Source organism: Erithacus rubecula, assembly GCF_903797595.1.
Source record: "Erithacus rubecula genome assembly, chromosome: 10".
Lineage (NCBI taxonomy): Eukaryota > Metazoa > Chordata > Aves > Passeriformes > Muscicapidae > Erithacus > Erithacus rubecula.
Window position 1 is genome coordinate 18,604,892 of NC_136662.1, and position 19,888 is coordinate 18,624,779.

Genomic DNA, 19,888 nt, shown 5'->3' on the forward strand with positions numbered 1-19,888 from the left:
CTGGCTTCAGGTTTTGTGGAACTGAAAGGAGATATTGATAACTATCTTATAGAGACTTAAATAAAATTATTCTTGTCCTCAAGCACGGGTACTTCAGACTGCTAGATAATGATATTATTTGACTTGCTGTTATAGGATATCTTTGTTAGTGCTGTACAGACATAAATACAGCAATGTACATTTCTGTAGTTTTAGGTCTCTGCAGACCTAAATAAATAATGTTGTATTTATACATTATCTTGAAAATGATCAAGCCTTGAAAATCACATGCACAGCTATAAGCAGCTTGAGTGAGACCAGGAGGAGGGTGCTAATATGTTGTGTCTCTGTTTGCTTGACCAAGTTGAGCCAGCTCATCTCTCATACACTTTGACTCATTTTCTTGGTATATACTTGACTCACTGCTTATAACTATCACAGATCATTAATGTTAACAAGTTAAAAACAGAGAAAAACCCCACCACTTCCACTTCCCACCCTACTCCCAGCATCATGGCTGGTCACATTATGTGACAGTCTTCCAGATATTGCAGCCTCTGTTATGGAATGAATATAATAATTCACACCTAGTTCTAAGGTGCAGTTGAATTTGTAAACAACTTTCCGCCTCAGAGAGAACAAGTCTTTTTCAGCAGCATATATGTGATTAAAGGTGTAGCCTTCCTGCTGCTTATTGCAATAAATGTTTCAGTACTCTGTGATTCCTGGGCATGTAGTAATCCATTGAATGCAGGAATCTTTATCATGCTTGGAAGGGGGTGTGTTATTTAGTCCCATAGTCCTAATTTTAAGGAAAAGAGGTATTATCCACTTCCATTTTGCAATGGGGAAATTGAAGTTCAGGGCTTGACTGACCAAACTTACAGAGTAAGTAATCTGGAAGTTAATAACTGAACCCAGATTCACAGATTTCTTCACTTATGTTTTTCTAACCACAGGAATATCCTCCTTCTCTTTTTTTCTTTGTGGATGACATTGTACATAAAAGGAAGCTGTCAAGCTCTGTGGAGTCAAAATATGACCTACTTTGACTTTGGTTCTTTCTCATTGTGGAAATTTATTGCTTGACATTTTTCAAAAATGAGTGTTGCATTGACTAGCAAATATTTATTGAGTGAAAAATATCCATCTCTGGTTCAAAGCAAGACAATATTTAATCATACACTATGTTATGTTACAGCTGCATGAAATGCAGTACTCAGTGTTCCAATGGTAGGAGAAAGGGGGAATGTCTAGATGACCAAGCAATTTAGAGAAGACAATATTTTATAATTAGGAATGCATTTTCAAAGAATTTTTAAAATGATACTAAAGAGATTTTGCTTTCTTTTAGGGCAGAAAATATTGTTTCCTTTTTAAGATAGTGGAATATGGAAATCTATAAAGTGATATCAGTCTGTTTTTACAAGGTTTTTGGATTTCCCCATTATGTCATAATGTAAAGCAGATTTTTTGGAAATTGTTAGTTATCAAACATAATGAATTTACTAGTAAGGTGCACTTACAAGTTTTAACCCACCAAAATCTTGAAATTGCTTTTTTTCTTTAGATGCTTTTTCTTCAAATGCAGCATTTGTTCTCAGCTTTGTACTTGAACTTATCTAAAAACAAGCTGATGGTATTTTGATTTTATTTTTAAAGGAAAACAGCTACTTCCCTTATCAAATAGTGTGTACAGTGGAGTGGGCCAGACGATGTGGCAGCCCCCTGGAGACACCTCCAACCTGGTCCGCATGAGGAATCAGTCTCTGGGACAGTCTGCTCCTTCCCTTACTGCTGGTTTGGTGAGTCAGACTGGGAGCACTCGTGGTGCTGTGCTATAAAAAGTGATCTGATCCTGGGCTTTAGTCCTTACCTTGTTTTCCCTGCCCCTGCTCAGTGAAAGCAGCATTTTGTTTCCTGTGGGACTTTTTAGGCTACAGGGTGAACTAGGGAGAGAATATCTTCATCCTGTTTTAGACAGAAAGCAGGAAAAGATGTGTGTTGAAGAATAATTTATTTTTGGGGACATTCCTTCTCAACAGTATTTCAGTTGCCTGATGCCTGAAAGAAATATCATTGGAAGTCTAGGAGATGTGAGAATGGGAAACCAAGCATTTCAAACAAGTTTAATTGAAAAGCAGCTTTCTGAATATCTACCTCTGCCTGTTTTGCTAGGGAATAGCTAGGGGGATAAACCTAAAAGGGATAACTGTCCAAGGAATTGAAGAGCTATAACTGACATATGCTCTTCTTCGTCATTTCTGTCAAAAAGTGTTAGTAAAAAAAAAACTTTGGTAAAATATTTTTGAGGAATGTTACATCTGCTAAATTAACATTTTCTAAGAAAAGAGTGTTCTGTATGGAGACACACACTGGTGGCTACAGTGAAGTCTGAGCTGCACACAAAAAGGAACACATATTTTGTTTGTAAATTTTCCCTATTATCTCTAAAAATCTAAAATCAATGACCTGTGAGAAGCAGAAAAATCCAAGGGTAGGAAAAGGCAGTTATTTGTGAGCAGGCATATGTGCAACAGAAATTGTTGGTAAATAGTAGATTAAGGCCAAAGTTGAAATGTTTTTTACCAGAAGATCTACAGAGTTATTTGTATAGCAAGTTTTACTCAAGAGAGGAATTTTGGTGTGTGTTCCTTAAAGTGCTACAAGTAACTGGGCAAATTTATGTTACATTGTAAGACTGTTTAGAAGCAATGACCCCTTCACTAAAAGGGTGTACCTTGGATAAAGCCCTGAGAACTTTTTTGAGGCTTCTAGACATTTTGGCACCACCAGGCTATGAAAGGAAACTTAAATCTTTAAGGTTCAAAAAGCCACACGTTTGTGTTACAACTAATTTTGATTTCACAATGAAGTAATTGTAGTCTTGACATTTTCAGACATGTTACTATATTGAAATTCTTCTGATTTGATTTAATTGTCTTGCATCTTTGGTGCCTGCTCAGTGTTTGCCTTAAATTTATGCTTTCACCAGTGGTTTTAAATTCAATGATAACAGAAAGGGAGAATACTCACATGAACTTGGCTATGAGTATTTATCTGATGGGGATTAGAAAAAGTAATATGTTAAAACACAGGCCTGTTCTCTAGAGGCAGATAAATGCCTTAGAGCTTCATAACTCAGGTTAATGAAAATAACTGTGCTTTAAAACAAAGCTTTAATTCTCAGCTATTTAATTTGGAGTACTAGGTTGTTGCTTACAGCTGTGTGCAGCTCAATGAGCTGCAGATGTTTGCATGTTATAATTCTGCATATTACTCATATTATACCCTGTTTTTTTAGTTTGTCATGGCAGTGTTTGTGCTGTCTATCAAATGTTCTGATACGAAACACAGTGCCAACGAGTTATTTTAAAATAATTTAAAATTCTCTGTTTCCTCTGTAAGGCAGAGAAATTGATCTCTAAATCCAGTTATTGTCCCTCTGGTGTTGAAGGATATGGTCACTTTCTTATCTCTATATAGTCTATGATAGGCTGTATGTTCATTACAGTTGGAGTTAATTAAGCCTAGACATTACAAATTTTTATGTGAAGTGGGTTTCAAAAGCAATGACTAAAGAACATCACAAGATGAACACCTAATTAAATGCAGTGAGTCCTGGGATCTTGGAGCCAGTTACATGTTTGCAGCTGTTTTAATGTGCTTGTGGTATTGAAATAAGTTTCACAAATTAGAATAGCAAAAGGTCTCTTCCCAGTATAATTAATCTCCTTTGAAGAACAGCTCTATTAAGAGATGAGTAAGTTCAGTAATGCAGAGTGTCATTTTAATAGGCCAGCCTTGACTGCTAGAGCATTTAATTCTTCTATTATTTGTTATAATACAGTAGTTGGATAGCTAGAGAGAAGTGGAGTGTGATTTAGGAATGCCAGGGAAGCTGTGTGCATTGTTTTTACTCCCTCTTTCTGTCTCTGCAGGTATCAGTAGATTTTCCTTTGCTAAATTGCTTTGTGGCTTTCAGTAATGTGTTTTTTTGCTTTCTAACCACTATTAATCCTACAGATTGTTTACTGTGCTTTAATTGCATTCTTTCCTCTTTAAAAATATTTGCAAGGCAAATAGATAAGTTAACAATAACAAATCTACAGAAATGAATTTTCAACTTCTGAAACAAACCTAATAGCTAGGCTGCTTATAAGCAATGACTCTAGAACTGGGAACACATCAAATTCTAACTTGCTAAACTATATAAATACAATTTATTGTTAAGTAGAATCTTTCAGCTCATAGATGTGTGATAATCTGGATTAATGTGCCTGCACAGCAGTTGCCACTAGGTCCTTGGCTCAAGAAAGAAGCCAGGGCACAGTGAATGCTGAGTGCTGTCACTGTGGAATGAAAGGTGTTCATCTGATCTGTGTGCCTTCTAAATATATGTGAGGATTTCAGAGGATGACCTTCAGCTCATCATGTACCTTAAGATGAATGGCTCTGATCCTATGAGATTGAGTTCTGCTGGGGAGTATCCTATTTAAGACTTTTAAATCCCTAAGATAGCTGAGGAAGTAATCAGAGGAAAACACAGAAAGCATCATCATGGGCATCTCAGTGGTATTTCCTGCTGTCAGGACCCAAATACACTAAAAAAACTGGGTGCAGGGAATATGTATATAGTGCCTGTTTAAGGAACAGGAGGGTAATTTTGTAGAAAATGTCTTATGACCTTTTTTAGGGTTTTATCTGAGATCTTACCCTGTCATAAGAAGAGTTAGACCTTGGGCTGTGTTTTTTTAAGGAAGAGCATAGAGTCCTAGAATATGCTGAAGTGGAAGGGGCCCACAAAGATAATTGAGTCCTTGGCTCTGTGCAGGACACCCCAAGAGGCACCCATGTGAATAATTGAGGGTGTTCTCAAATTCAGACAGCCTTGGTTCTGTAACTATTTCCCTGGGGAGCCTGTTCCAGTGCTCGACCATCCTTTGGGTGAAAAACTTCCTGATATCCAGCCTAAACCTCTCCTGACTCAGCTTCATCCTGTTTCCTTGAGACCTGTCACTGGTGATGCAAAAGATCAGTATTGTGAATGCATTTTCTTATGAAGAAAGGCATAAAGGAGCATCAGGGCTTCTAAATTATAGAAAGGAAAATGACCTTATGAAGAGATGGTTGTGATTGTTGTAGAAATGGATTGGGAACGTCTTTCTTGCAACTGTTAATTTTGATAAAACACTGTGTGAATGAAGGAGGGAGATTCTGTGTGTGTGTCCCATGTCCTGGCCCCTCACAGAGAGCATCTCAAGCACTTTCTCCTGGGTTTTGTGAAAGAAACATCTGATAATATGCAACCCATTAAGTTTCATTGCATTGCTCTCTATCTAATGCCTGGAAAAGTTTGAGACATTCCAGGAATAAGGAACCATTCATGTTCCTTCTGCCAACTGTGGCGATAGGAAAACGTTTGAAGAAGCCTGTCAGTGGAAATTTAGATATGTTTGTGAAAGAGATTTTGAAATTATTTTTAAAAATACTTACAAACTCTAATATTCTGAAGTGCTCCCAGTACTGAACTGAAACTTGTGGTACTCCTTGAACTGAAAAACAGAACATAATATTTGAAAGTGAAGTTGAGGATTTCAGCTGGATGATTGCAGTTCTATTTAGTGTAAACTTTCTTCCTTATATTCTGTACCACATGAGATGTGGTCAGAGCCATTTCTTCATCTGCAGAGATGAAGGCTGCTGATTGAGCAGTTGATGCTCTGTTAATCCTCTGTGCCAGACTTGTAAGATTTCCTTGCAGGGTCAGTCTCATCTTCACAGGATAATTTCAAATGGCTTAGGGTTTTACATTTACTTTCAAACAGAGGGAAAGTTGAAACAAAGTGAAATAATTGCATATTTATTGTGGTTGTACTCAATGCCAGAGAGTTCATCTTTCCCTTGTCTTGTTCTGAAAGAAATGGTTAAAAACTCAAGCTTCTTGATCTGGAGGGTAGAAAAGCTCAAATGCAAAGATTTGAAACAACTCTCAACTGAAGAACTTCCTCTGTTGAACAACACTCAGCCTGATTTATTGTGAATATCCAGTTCCCCAAAGCTGTGTGGATTAGGCAATACTGAGTGGAATGGGGAGAATGGGTCATTCTTGTGATGTTGGGGCCTTGGCTTTTGGTCTCCAAGCTGGGTATGCATTTTAGATGTAGGAAATAATATTGACGTTTTATTTTATAAATTTTTGCCCTTTTTTGCCTTTTTTTTTTTTAAATTTCATATTGCATATATTAGGTATAGAATCAATTGTACCCAATATAAAAACTTCCCCTAATAGCATATTTCCCCTGTGCAGGACGCTATTTATTAAAAAGAAAACTAAAATTTGTATCATTTCTGGCTATGAGTAAGAACCCAGAGCAGAGCTAGGGCTAATTTGCTACAGATTTGAGTTAGTGAGTGAGATTGTTACAAGGTAGGTAATTCTCTCTGAATTCCTGTGGAAGTGGAATTCAATGTCTGTGCTTTATTCAAGCCTTTGCAGGGCTCTGTGGAGCTGGGTTGCCATCTGCTGGTGTGCCAGGGGCTGGGGACAGGCATCCTGAACTCCCAGGATCCAAGTGGATTTTGGTCAAACGGTGTTAGAGATGCCCGTAATCATTGTGATTTTACAGCAGGGGTTTGTTCTTTCTAGGATCGTGTCCACAGGAATCACCTGTTAATAACTTTCTGGCTGGAGTATGAATTTGGGGTTTTTTTTGGCTGGAGTATGAATTTGCTCGGTAACGCCGTGCTGTGCTTTGCAGCATCCTTTTTCTGGTAGCAGAGAGATGATGGTTGGGAGATTTACGAAGAGTACAAGATTAAAAAAAGAAAAATGTTATTTGTAGCCGATTCTAGAAGCAAAATTGGGAAATTTTGGGCGGCAGCTGTGTGAATTGCACTTCGGCCTGTGGCCTGGTGGTGGCGCTGCAGCCCCGGGCGCCTCAGGAGCTGCGTGTTCAGCGGGAATGTCACTGGATGTGGGACAGCCGGGCTGGGGACAGCGGTGCTTCCCGCAGCGGGAATGTCACTGGATGTGGGACAGCCGGGCTGGGGACAGCGGTGCTTCCCGCAGCGGGAATGTCACTGGATGTGGGACAGCCGGGCTGGGGACAGCGGTGCTTCCCGCAGCGGGAATGTCACTGGATGTGGGACAGCCGGGCTGGGGACAGCGGTGCTTCCCGCAGCGGGAATGTCACTGGATGTGGGACAGCCGGGCTGGGGACAGCGGTGCTTCCCGCAGCGGGAATGTCACTGGATGTGGACAGCCGGGCTGGGGACAGCGGTGCTTCCCGCAGCGGGAATGTCACTGGATGTGGGACAGCCGGGCTGGGGACAGCGGTGCTTCCCACAGCGGGAATGTCACTGGATGTGGGACAGCCGGGCTGGGGACAGCGGTGCTTCCCGCAGCTGAAGGAGACCTTATTTCGCTGTTGTTTGTCAGTTCATCTCGGGAATTAGTAATACAGAAGTGAAGTGCAGTGGAATTAGAAGTTCCCGCTTCAAAACCCCTCCTGGTTCTAAAGGGAAACTCAATCTCCGTGCCTCCTGCTTAGTCTCCTGCGCTTTAATGGATTTTCGGTTTGTTATTTAGGGTCTCTGCTTTATGCAGCACCCGGCTGGTGGTTGTTACACTCACAGGGATGAGATCTTGGAAGGAACAGGGCTGGCAGACCTGGCAGACACCAATGATAACAAATTTAACATCAGTTTGCACAGTACAACATCTGCTCTGCCACCACACTCTCCACCTCTCTGCTCGTTTTGTGTGCTGGCAGTGAGGTGAGTGCATAGAGCTTAGAATTCCCCTCCTCACAAAAGAATTAGATATACTCTCTTTTTATTGAAAAACACAGCACTAGCTCAGGGACAAATCATTAATGTCATAGTGCTACCTCCTGCTCATTGCCTGGGAACTTATTGCAAAAGCAGGCATTTGAATCTGATGGGAAAACTTCATTTACATTTGTGTCTTCTAAAACACACAGCTGCTCTTTTTCCAAAATGTTTTGTCATAGATAGTGTTACTTTTAGTTTGCATTTTAGGTGGTAACATGTTGACTATTTAAATGTTGCTCAATACAGATGGAAATAGTTTTGTTTAAGAATAATCATGAAAGTCATAGGTGATGAAGGCCATAAATTATTTCAGGGAGTAGAGAACATTCAATACTTGACTGTACAAGTAAGATTGCATATTTTTATGTTGGTAGAAAAGACAGCAGGAACTATGACTGCATGAGTGAAGGGACTTTATTACTGTATGAAGGTCTGGAATTGCATTTTAGATTGGCAGTTGTAATAACCTGAGACAGGAAGTAAGTGGATTTCCAAATGAAGACCATGTGTGAAGTCTAAGCTTGAGCATACTAATTAGATATTTGCATGGACATACGCTGCAGAGTCTGTTGGCAAATCTTTGGGTACATGATCAATTCTGGAATTTGGACAGGGTCTGAGGAAGAAGTATAGAGCAAGTTCCAGACATTTGGCAGTGTTTAGAGTGCTTGCAGGGACTTACCTCTGTCACAGCTTTTAAGGTGTCTCTAGCTGAAAACCAAAAATAGATGTGGTATGACTCTGTGTGTTTTCATGATAGATTCAAGGCACTTTATTCACATTGGCATCCAAAGCTGATAGTCCTGATTGGTTTTCACTAGGAAACTTCATTCTGAATAATTCATGTAAAGAGCAGAAAATTATTGTGATGAATTCTGTACTAAAGTTATATTTACTATATAGTGCATATTACTTAAGCACAGTCAGCATCTTGGTCTGAAGAAACTTCAGCATATTACTTAAAACACAGTCAGCATCTTTTTACTCACTTCAGTTAAGTGAATTCCATTTTGGAGTGGACTCATTGGCTTAAAGGAGGTTTTCATATTTGGAAGAAAATGTGAACGCCCTTCTGTGTAACCTGAGGCTTGTCATTGTAGGAAATATGAATTCATAAAACTTGCCTTGTGATAATTGTTAGGCACTAGACTGTCAGTTTGAATGATTGCAGTTCTCATTATCTTCAGATGCTGCATGTTATTTTTTTTGTCTGTGAATATGTTGAATTGATTTTTGGCACATGCAGTCACTTCTCTTCCTGACAGCAGCACTATTGTAGGTGTAAAGTGAGAAACTGCTGTAGTGTGCATGGAAAATTAGCTTTTTTGCTTGGGGAGCCATGGGGAACTTAAAATGCAGTTATTCAGACTGTCTTGAACACACACTGTTGAAGAGTGAGGCTTTGTTCCTTGAGTGTTGTTCTGTGGTTCTTAATGACCTTACTATAAATACATACTGATGCAGACAATAAAAGTTATGGGTTTTAATTTAAAGTAGTTGAAAATTTGCTGTTTTATTTTTGGCACATATTTTCATAGAAAGGCACTGTGAGGTGTCTGCATTTAGTACTTTAATATGGCTGCCTTCTGTGTCTGGTAATACTTCTTGAAATAGTTTCCTAGGTTGTGATAATGGGAGGATTGGTCTTAAAACATGAAATAGTTTGTTTGCTTAAATTTCAAGTTGCTTTCTTTCAGAAATGCAAACAGTTTTGAGCCTTAGGACATTTATAAGAATCCCCTGTAGCATTTTGACTAAGCAAAAGCTTTGGACATGCTCTGTAATTAGAAGCATAATCCTCCATGTTTGGCTGCCACTTCTTGTTTGGTCTGTTTTCCTGCACTGTGTCATTTTGGTTTATCCAAGCCATGCAATGTGTCTTTCCAGCAATCCTTTTTCAGCCCCAGAGACACAGTCACTGTTTATTTTACCATTTCCAGGACAGTGGGAATACAGAGGTTTGTGTGCAGCACCTCTCAAGAGCTGCAGCTCGGAATCTTTCCTATGAGTTAATCTAAAATCCTTATTGCCTCGAGATTATCAGAGGGGGAGAGGTGAAATCTCTTGGCAGAGATAAGGGTAGCCTTGTAAGTGAAACACAAGCTTGGGATTTATGCAACAGTCCTGATATCTGAACTTTGATAAGCTCAGGTACAGAGAGGTTCAGTCCCTTGGTCACCTGAAGAACTGAAAGTAGAGCACGCCTCGCAGACCTTCTGTAAACCTCAGTTTATTAATGTTTAGCAGATGTTTGGAGCTCAAATGGATGGTGCTGTGGAATAATTTATTGCTGCAGTCACTGTAGATAATGTGCCAGTATAATTTTCTGATTGTGTTCATATTGAGATTTTTCAAGTCAGTTGTTCAAGAGCTGAGGCAAACCATGATCTCTTAGCTGCCCTTGCTGGGTTATTATTGCTAACCCCAGCATTTCCACATTAATTGTGAGTTTCAGACTCTTCCCTGGTGGGAACTGCAGAGTCCTTGGGCTGTGAGAACATGAGGTATGAAGTCAGAATAACCAATATAAGCTTGATTTAGAGTCAATATCTTTAGTTCTTCCCTTGAAACTAGGACAAATAATGGCCAAATGATTTTTTTTTTCCAAAGCTGTTGTTTATTGTATTGAATTCCTGTACTGTGGCCTTTTGGATTGATCACAATTATTTTCAGAAAGCAGTTGTGGCCATTTAAGTACAAATAGTGTAGGATTTGTTGAAAGGGTGCCTTACTGACTGAGGGGCTTCTGCTTTTGTTATTTATTGCAGTGACCAAGTTTCCATCAAAAAACACTAGATTCTGTGACTATCATGAATATAAAACACTATCATGTTGAGACTATAGTGTGAGTATGCAAAAATATGTCAGTGTGAACTCTCAGCTATTTGGCAAGGGGGAATGTTTATAAAAGAGAATTGAAAGATGTGCAGGGTTTCAGATCTGTCATAAAAGGATGTGAAATGTAATTAACCTAAAATAACCTTTAAAATATTTTTTGAGCTTGATAAATTAAATGAGCTGTTGAGATAACTTAATGAGAGATTTTAATTTTATACCTTAAATAATATCCTATTAAAATAATCAAGATTTTGCTTTGTGATGGAATCCACTGAGATTTATATTTTCACAATGACCTCACGATTCAGTAACATTGTTAATATATTTGGTGCATATTTGAGGGGTAAGGTCTAGGTTAATGGCAGCATTTATTCTTCAAGTGCTTGAAGCCACAAAGCTCTAATTGAAGATAGGAATGTTCAAACCTCATTATTTTAATGTGGTCATGCAGTATAGTGACACTTAAAGTAGTTATATGATGAACTCCTATGGCAGGGTTCATAATTTGTCCATGAAAACAAATTAGAATGTGAAACTTGGAATTAAAATTCTGTGCCTTGGAGTTTAAATAAAACATGAAACTTCAGATCTGACATGGTTTCTGTACTTGTCTTTGCTCAAATTAGCAACAAGCATTTGCATACCTTTATCACAGAGAATTCTGCTGTGAATTGTTTACACAAAGTTACAGTGCATGCACTAAATCTCACACAAAGCCACCTCCTAGGTACAGTGTGATGTTTTTGTTTCGGGTAAAGTCTGCAGAGGTACTTTTGGCAAATACACATCTCGAATTTTGTAAATATTGGTAATTGGAGAAATCTAATGGATGAGCTGTTGTCAAGGAAAATACATCCAGTGCTTATCACAGTGTCAGGAATCCAGGGATTGGAGACAAAGGTCAGAATGTTCATTCCTGCTTGCATTTCATCAGTGCTGCTAACCTTGGTAGAGCAGTTTGCACACTGGGCTGTCTCCAGACTGAGCTAGATCCTTTTTAAGACCTCTCCTGCCTGTTCAATGTTCCTAAGCTCTCCTTTCCCTCCTGTGTTCTCCCAGAAGTGTTCATTTTTGTCCATGGCTTTCCCTACCCCCACAAAAAACCTTCCCACATTAAATTGAATTGTTATTACTTGATGATAGCCAGAAAATTGTGGTTAATTGTGAATTTGGGCTGCTTTATGTACACATACATTTCTACTGTGACCTCCTTAGTCCCTCTACACTGTCAATTCCTTGGCTGTGGGCTCCTGGTCTGGCAAGTGTGAACACTGTATAGCTGTATTTTGTATTGCAGCTTAACAGCTGCTCACAATTTACACTTCCCTTTTCTACTGTGCAGTTACTAGTTCTGGTACTACCTTTATTTCTGTAGTATTTCCTTGCTAAATGAGCAGTGTTCTGAGTCATGGGCTTTAATCAACAAACTCTTTGAGTCTGCTCAAGTGACAGTATGCAACATAAAAGTCAAGTCTGTGGGAATTATTAAAGCTATCAATAACTATTTGTTTGGTTTCAGGTAAGGTTCTGATGTTTTTCATCTATCAAATATTTTCTTTTAAAATGAAGTGAAATGTAGCGGGTTATGAATTTCAAATGCATAAATTTCTTATCAAAGTTAATTCTTGAATCTTATTAGAATGAAATAGGCTAATGAAAGGGAAGGTTGGGAAGATAAATGATTAGGTGTTTGATAGGAAAGAGGAGCAAAGTGTAATACAGCAAACATGCAGAGCTATCTGAATTTAAAGGAAAAGAGCCATGTCAGCATTGCCAGATTATATTGATCAGGTATCAGCATCAATCCTTATTAAACGGGCAGCTGTTTAAAGTGGTATTTTTGACAGTGACATCTTTTATTTTCTGTATGATTACTGGCCTGCTGACATGTTTACTTTCTCAATATAATTTACATATTATGTTTAAAATACTGCTGACTGAGAAACATTTGAATTATATAAGACAGAGTAAAATGAAAAGCATACCTTCTTATGCCTGATATGAACATGCATTGATATTAGGTAATACTTACAAAGAAACCAGTTGATTTATGTACCAACTTAATTCCAAGTGAGCACTCTAATACATTGAATGGCTTGCCTATCTTCTTTTTTTTAAATGTTAAAGGTGATTTAAAAATTAGTTTATACACACACACGTGTGTGTGTATATATATATATATATACATATATATATATGTACACCTATATCTATATGAGATTGAAAAAGAAAGTGGCTGCAAGTGTTTGTGTAAATGAGAGTTGCTGAAAATCTTGGGAGACCCTGTTCCATGTAGTTTATTGTCAGAAAAATCTGTGGTATCAACTTCCCCAGGAAAGTATCAAGAATGGATTAAAAGCTGTTTAAGGGTGCTTGGCTATTGAACTTGGGTCTGCAGTGGAGTGATAGATATCCCTTACAGTTCTAATTGCTGAATTTCTCTATTTTTCCATAAGCAAAAGGTGAGCTGCTCTTCCCCCTGGCTTACTATAAATTGCAGTAATTCCAAAGGAAAGGTATGATGGTGTCTAGCTTCTTCAGTGGAGTTCATTAATGATGCATGCCCTTCCACCTGCTATTGGAGTTCTTTTTGTCCCATTATCAAGTATTTTATCATCAACCTTTGCCTCCAGTGCAATCGCTGCCTGAGAACAGTCACGGACAACCACTCGTAATGGTCAGCTCCTTTTTCTCTTGCACATCAGGAAACTTCCCCAATAGTTTGGGTGTTCAGAAGTAGGTAACCACAATTTCACATTCTGGAGCAAGCAATGAAAGTTTGTTTGAACTCCATTTTGTGTTATGTAAAAAGGATAAAGTTGATTTAACTCGATTTCACCTAAGCTACATTATTGAACTTATGCTTTGTGTTATAAGCCTCTGTTCTGTGTTGAATCCTCCAGCTCAGAGTAGTGGAAAGCACATAATAATATTCACTGCTCATAAGTATAATTATTACACCACTGTATGTTTTACAGATAATTAATTCCATAAAATGCTCAAATTCTGTCATGACTATGCTGAGGACTGCCTGTCTCATTTACATGCAGCTTTGTGTCCAATATCATCTCCTCAAACTGCTCAGGAAAGGTTATGGAGGTTGGGATTGTGCCTGGGCGGTGCTGAATGTTTAAAGACCCTGCTCTCTGCTCCCTTTTGAAACAGGCAAAGCTCACAACACCAAGCCTTGAAGCCTGGGTCTAATTAAATTCTAACTTAAGCTTGGTTCTAAAATCTAATTAAGATGTATTAATTGAGGGGTCTGTATTACCCACTGCATGGCAGGGGATGCTGACTGCAGTGTGCTGAGGAGGATTGGATACCCTGGAACAAAATGTTAGTGAGAGAATGCACTTGTGTAGACTGGGCACTTGCCATGCTGGGACATGATGAGAGCACATTTTACATGTTCAGTGATGGTTTCATAAGACAGATCAAGCTCCAGCAAAGATCCCATGGGAATAGGAATAAAATTGTTTATGTCCTTAGCAGTGCTCAGTTCTGGTTCGAAAGGTAAGTCAAAAAAACACCCTAAAAGCTGAAATAGAAATAGAGTTATGCAAAGCTAACTAACCTGCTTTGAGTTTCAAAAAGATGAACCGATTTAGAAAGAGAAGCTTGAAGAAAAAGGAACATCAGTGAAGAGACCTGCACCTTTATAGTCACAGAACTGAATTAAGGACCACTCCTTCAAGGCAGAGGAATGCAGTGTTCCCCTATCCAACCTATGAATAAGAATTAAGAATGGTTAAAAGGAAAGCAGAGTGGTGAGGAACAGAACAAAGTAAGTTGTTAATTCAGTGAGTAAAAGGAGATAATGACACAGCTTTAAAATAGTTCAAAGATGAAATGTGTGAACTACTATTTATGCTGTACAGCCAATTGCTTAAAATAGTCTGAGGACTGGAAAATGGCAAATTGAGTACCAGTATCTCAAAAAAGGGATACACAAGAGATTAATAGAGTTAGAATTGCACATGTTCCCTTCATGCTGTAGTTGCCTAAATCCTAATTCCTACGAGTGCAATTTACCATTTGGTTGCATTAGCACAGTATGTGCACAGAGCAAGTCATTCAGATCACCCTGACAGTGCTGACCTCACTGTTTATACTCTGCTGTTAGTGTACATTTGTCATCAGTGGCTTTATATTTATTTCTAGGTCACCCATTCAAATCATAGAATCATGGAATGGTTTGTGTTGGAAGGGACCTTAAGGACCATTTAGTTCCAACCTGCCATGGGCAGGGCCACCTTTCACTAGACCAGGTTGCTCAAAGTTTCATCCAGCCTGGCCTTGAACACTTCCAGAGGTGCAACATCAACAACTTATCTGAGCAACCTGTGCCAGTGCCTCCCCACCCTCATAGTGAATAATTTCTTCCTCATATCTAATGTTATATGCATGGCTGTTCTTTTGACATAGAAAGGTCATATTCCCTAGCAATTCTTCTGACAGCTACTTTTAAAAATTCAATTGATTGGCAGGTTCTTAACCCAGAAAGTTTAGCTGTTTCATAGAGATGCATTTTCTTCAGAAATGTAGTTTTCAGTCAAGCTGTAAGTTCTGAGCAATTCAGAGCCTGATGTTTGCATGTTTACTTCCTCAGCAGAGACAGTAATTTAAACGGCCCAACCTCTACCTCTCCCACCCAAAAGCACCTAAGAACTCTTTGCAGAAGCCACAGTAATTTATTTGCTAGGTTGTTTTTTTTTTTTTTTTTATTCTGATGAAAATCTCAATAACTAATGGTATGATGCTTCTACTTGTACTTTGGAAAACTGATATAGGACTGAAATAATTATTTTGCCTTGGACATTGTCCTTGCTGCTCTGAAACCTCCTCTATAATCTGCTTACTTGTTTGGCTGGGTAGGAATGGACTTTGGCTTTTCCTCTGCTTCCTGTTGCAAAAGCAGCTTTGAAGGCAGTACTGAGAAGGAAAGGGAGCTGCTAGCGTGGGAAATTCAGGAGCACAGGATAGAGCAAACTGCTACAATCAACTGATAATGCTGATGTCTGATAACTTGGAGGTATATTTGGGATGCTGCTGCTGTTTTCATCTTTGTCTTTTGCTGTCCATTGCAGCTCACACTTGCATTTGATTGCTTTCTACTTCAGTGACTTCAGATGGAAACCTAAGGAGACAAGGGTTTCTTCAGCTTTATTAACTATTCTGGAAAGAGCTTCTCCTTGCCTTGAATTCCACCTTGCCTGTAGAGATTTGTATTCTGCTATGAGATCATTCTGTCAATATAGGCTTGTTTACTTCACAACTTCAGCAGTTTTAGAAGGCTCCTTTCAGTATTGAAACATCCACCTTTTGCACTAACAGCAGCACGGAACTGTGAATCACAACTGGTGATTGTCAGTGTTTCTTTCAGGAAGACCTAATGGTTTGGTAGAATTGAATTCTCTGTTTTCTAATGTAGTTTCCTGTATTAATTGGTTTCTTGCTGGATCCTGTCAGCCTTACTGGGACACCAGCCTTCTGAGAAGCTTATTTTGTAGATGCATTTAGAAAAGGCTCTCCTTCTTTCATGGAAAGAATTTTCTCTAGGGATTCTGCCAAGTCTCAGAAGACCGAGAAATGTTATGGCTTTGTATTCAAGTGTAATCAAACTGGCATTCATCATAATTTTGTCTCTTTAGAGCAGGAACAGCTCTGTAGATGAATATGTATTTTTGGCATTGGCTTTAACCAAAATTGAAAGTAATGGTAGAAATGATCTTGACTGCCAGAAACTCTGAACAGTTGTAGGGAATCAGAGTTTCTCCAATTGTTCCTTATTTCCTGGTAACTTCCAAGCACTGGCCAATTCCATCCAGGCTTGAAAAGAATAAGAAATGTCAAAAATAACTGTAATTGCAATACTATAAGAATTGGAAGTGAGTAGGAGACACCCCCTCACATTCTCTCAGTGACAGTCAGTTCGTTGTTTATTGTGGTTTGGCAGCACTGGTTGACATTCAAATATGACAGTGCTGGATTAACTGGGGGAGGTGCTGTCTCCAGTTGGGTGGAAGTAAAATAGGAGAGCCAGTTACCTCTGTCAGAACTATGGGAGGGAGCAAGAGACAAAAAAACCAAACTCAAGCCTGTAAGTAATTGGGCGTCTTTAATTCTTGTAGCTCAAGAAGCAGTTTGTTTATATTGCAGTAATGGAAGAATCTGTCATCGTTCTGTTCCCAAAAACACTGATGTTCATGACCTAACTCTGGGCAAGGTTGGAAGGGCAGCTTTTGAAGTGCTTCCTTGTTGTCAGTTTGGCATGTTGCTTTTGCTGTGGAAGGAGTGGCAAGATGCCACTCCAGCAAACTCAAGATCCTTTCCATGTGGCTGCCTTTGCAGTGTCCTGTGCCTGTCCCAGCCTGGGACTGTGCAGGGTCAGCACAGGGAGTGGTGGATGTCTTCCCTGGATTGGAAATCTGACCTTCCAGAAAGGAGGGAAGGGAAACCTCACGTTTTGGTTGTGCATAGTGGAGCTGAGATACTTGTGGCATCATCTGCAGTTTATTTCTTTGCTTTTCACTACTAACAACATTACGAAAATTAGTATTCTACAAGCTTGAAAGACAGACTATTATCTAATTGGCTTTTGGTTCGGAGGATACTGATTTCTAGGTCAATGTAAAACAAATGAGCATTTAAATTGAAGAGGAGCAGCTGTTCCAAAGCCCCTTTCCACAGTGCCTGGTTTTGTTAAGGATAATTATGTCTAATTTTAAATTATGATAGCTTTGAGTATTGAGCTTTGCCTTGTTACATGCACTATCTCATTCTCCTTCATCAGTAAGAATGTTCTATCATGGAGCTAGGTTTCTGATTGGATTTATTTTTCTGGGCCTTTTGAATTAGAAAGAGAAATACAGCTTTAAGGATGGGGTTTTCAACACTTTCATGTTACCACACTCACATTTTATTTTTCGAGGTCTCAAAACTGATACAGTGTGTCTGATTCCTGTGGAAAGATATTGCTGGGAAAATACATAAAAACATGTAAGATTTTTGTTAATATTTTTAGCATGAAAATGGAAACATCAGAGTCTAGTGCTGAAAAATCCAAGAAAGCTCTTGTCAGCCTTGGAAGGAAACATATGCTAAAGATGTCCTGTGGATTGCATACTGCTTGTTTCAATTAACACATTGATATTCTCTGTCAGTTCTAGAGACAAAAAGCCCAGGTGACAATTCAAATGATGCATGAAAATAACATTTCAATTTTTTCTGGTGAGCTCAGATTTTTTTTTTTTAAACAAAGAACAAAAGGTTTCAACTGTTTTGGTCAATGTTATATTAGTAACTCAGTAGTATGTCTGAATGCTTTAAAGAACATATAAGGATCCTGCTGCTGCATTGAAGCACTTTTGTTTTTCTGGAACATTTGATGCTGGATGTGTATTGTCATGTCACACGTAAGAATTTTGTGTTTGAATTTAATTTGGAGTAGAGTGTAACTGTATCAAGAAGTGCAAAACATGTATATTTGCCCATTAATTTGAAATCCAAGCATTTTTCATCTGCTGCTTTTATGGGAGGAGATACATCTTCAGATGCTTTTAAAAATAATTATTGTCACACTTTTCCTCTGAGAAATATTCTTTGAATCTTTTAAGTCAACAGTCTTTTGTTTCTTCTGCCCTGATTGCAGGTAAATGGTTCTATTAAAAAACACCAATAAAAGTTAGAGAGATTGCTAAATTACTATTATGCCTCTACTCTTTTAAAAATGAAAAATAGCTTTCAAATTAAAAAACCCAACCAGGAGAACTCATGAAAATGGGAGGCCTGATGTAGATCCTGGAGAAAAGGGAGAACAGAAAAAAAAAATTATCTTTGTACTGTAAATCTTTAAAATCCTGAAAGAATTTATTATTTTTATCTCTTTCAGTTTTTGTTCAAGTTTAGTGGATAAATATTGGAAAAAAAGGATATCTATAAAAAAGCTTTTAACTTGTCCAGCACTTTAAGGAGATGACAAAATTGTGAGAAATCAATAGCAAAGTTTTGTCTGAGACCAGAAACAGAAGAATAAAAACCTGTCAGAATCCATCAGTAAAACACTGCTGTGAGATGTCTCCCTAGATATTGATGTAAGCTTAGTCAGGTATAAACAGGACAGTAGGAGAGAATAAAGCCCTCTAGTTCCAAATGTTTTGGCTTATCTTCAAGTATTTATTTCAAAGGCAGTGTTTAAATGTGTATCATGTTGGTCTTAAGCCAGCAAAATGGTACAACCTTTGGAATCTTGTTTAAGAACTTTAATGTCAGCTGGAAACCAAGGTAAAACTCATGGTATAGTGAAATGAATTGTATGTGGATTAAGATGTGAAAAATATATTCAGTGCTGTAGACTCTGTTCTGAGCAGAATAATTAAAGAAAAAACAGTTGTTGAGTTTCGTGGCATTTTTCCTAATGGGTTTTTTTCCTAATGAATGTGTATGATAGTGTGAATCATTATTTTTGACTTTTTTAACCAGTGAAATATAAGAGATTCCTTGTCTCATGAAACATCAAGTGATTGTTTTGAAGAAATGAGTGTCCAAAGTGACAAATATCCTACAGATACAAGTGGAAGATACAGTTGAATACAGCTTGGTTTAGTCTCATACCTCTGCAATTTGTTGTCCTTGAAACTCTTTAATTGAAAAGTGCCACCTTTCTATAAAAGCTTTCCAGCTAGTACTTCAAAGTCAAATGTGGCTTTATTGATGAAGTAAGAATTGGAAGCAGAAGTTTGGGAATTTACAGAAAAGGGAAGTGTGTATATGTAAACCACTGCTGCTGTGGTGAGGCTGCAGGAGTGTGGATAGTGGAGGAAATATTTTGTGTGTAGTAAAATTTTGGGAGTATTTATCAGCATGTGTTTGCATGAGATGTGAGGTGCATCTGTAATTTGTAGCATTATAGAGCCAGTTTCTAAGGCAAAATAGCTTCTGGGCTAACTGTATTCATAAAGTCTTTCCTGTGGGATTCTTGAAACTACAGGCTTTGTTTCTACAAACATTTCAGTAAATGTCAATAGCTTCATTTGGGAAACACACAAGTTTGAGCTTTGGGTTTGTTGCCATTCTGATTGGAGTTATTAATTGCTGAGGTTTAAGTCCTAACATTTGAAGCATAAAGTTGTCTTAAAGTAAGAGAAACTTGATTTTGGTAATGTCAACAAATGTTTAGTAAACAAAAATTGTATTTTCTTCAGGTTTAAATTTGCAGCCTATATAGAAGAAGGCT

At 38.3% G+C, this 19,888-nt stretch overlaps 1 protein-coding gene across 5 annotated transcripts in view; it reads left to right on the forward strand.

Moving 5' to 3' along the window:
* MAST2 (microtubule associated serine/threonine kinase 2) overlaps positions 1–19,888 on the forward strand; it is a 185,200-nt gene that overhangs the window by 21,962 nt on the left and 143,350 nt on the right. For 4 of the 5 annotated variants that reach the window (XM_079314225.1, XM_079314228.1, XM_079314227.1 and 1 more), the window contains exon 3: positions 1,642–1,784. In XM_079314225.1, coding sequence (XP_079170351.1) covers positions 1,642–1,784 — 143 coding nt within the window. Of the gene's footprint in view, positions 1–1,641; positions 1,785–15,548; positions 15,686–19,888 lie in introns of those variants that run through there. The other variant, XM_079314234.1, reaches the window with a different exon arrangement.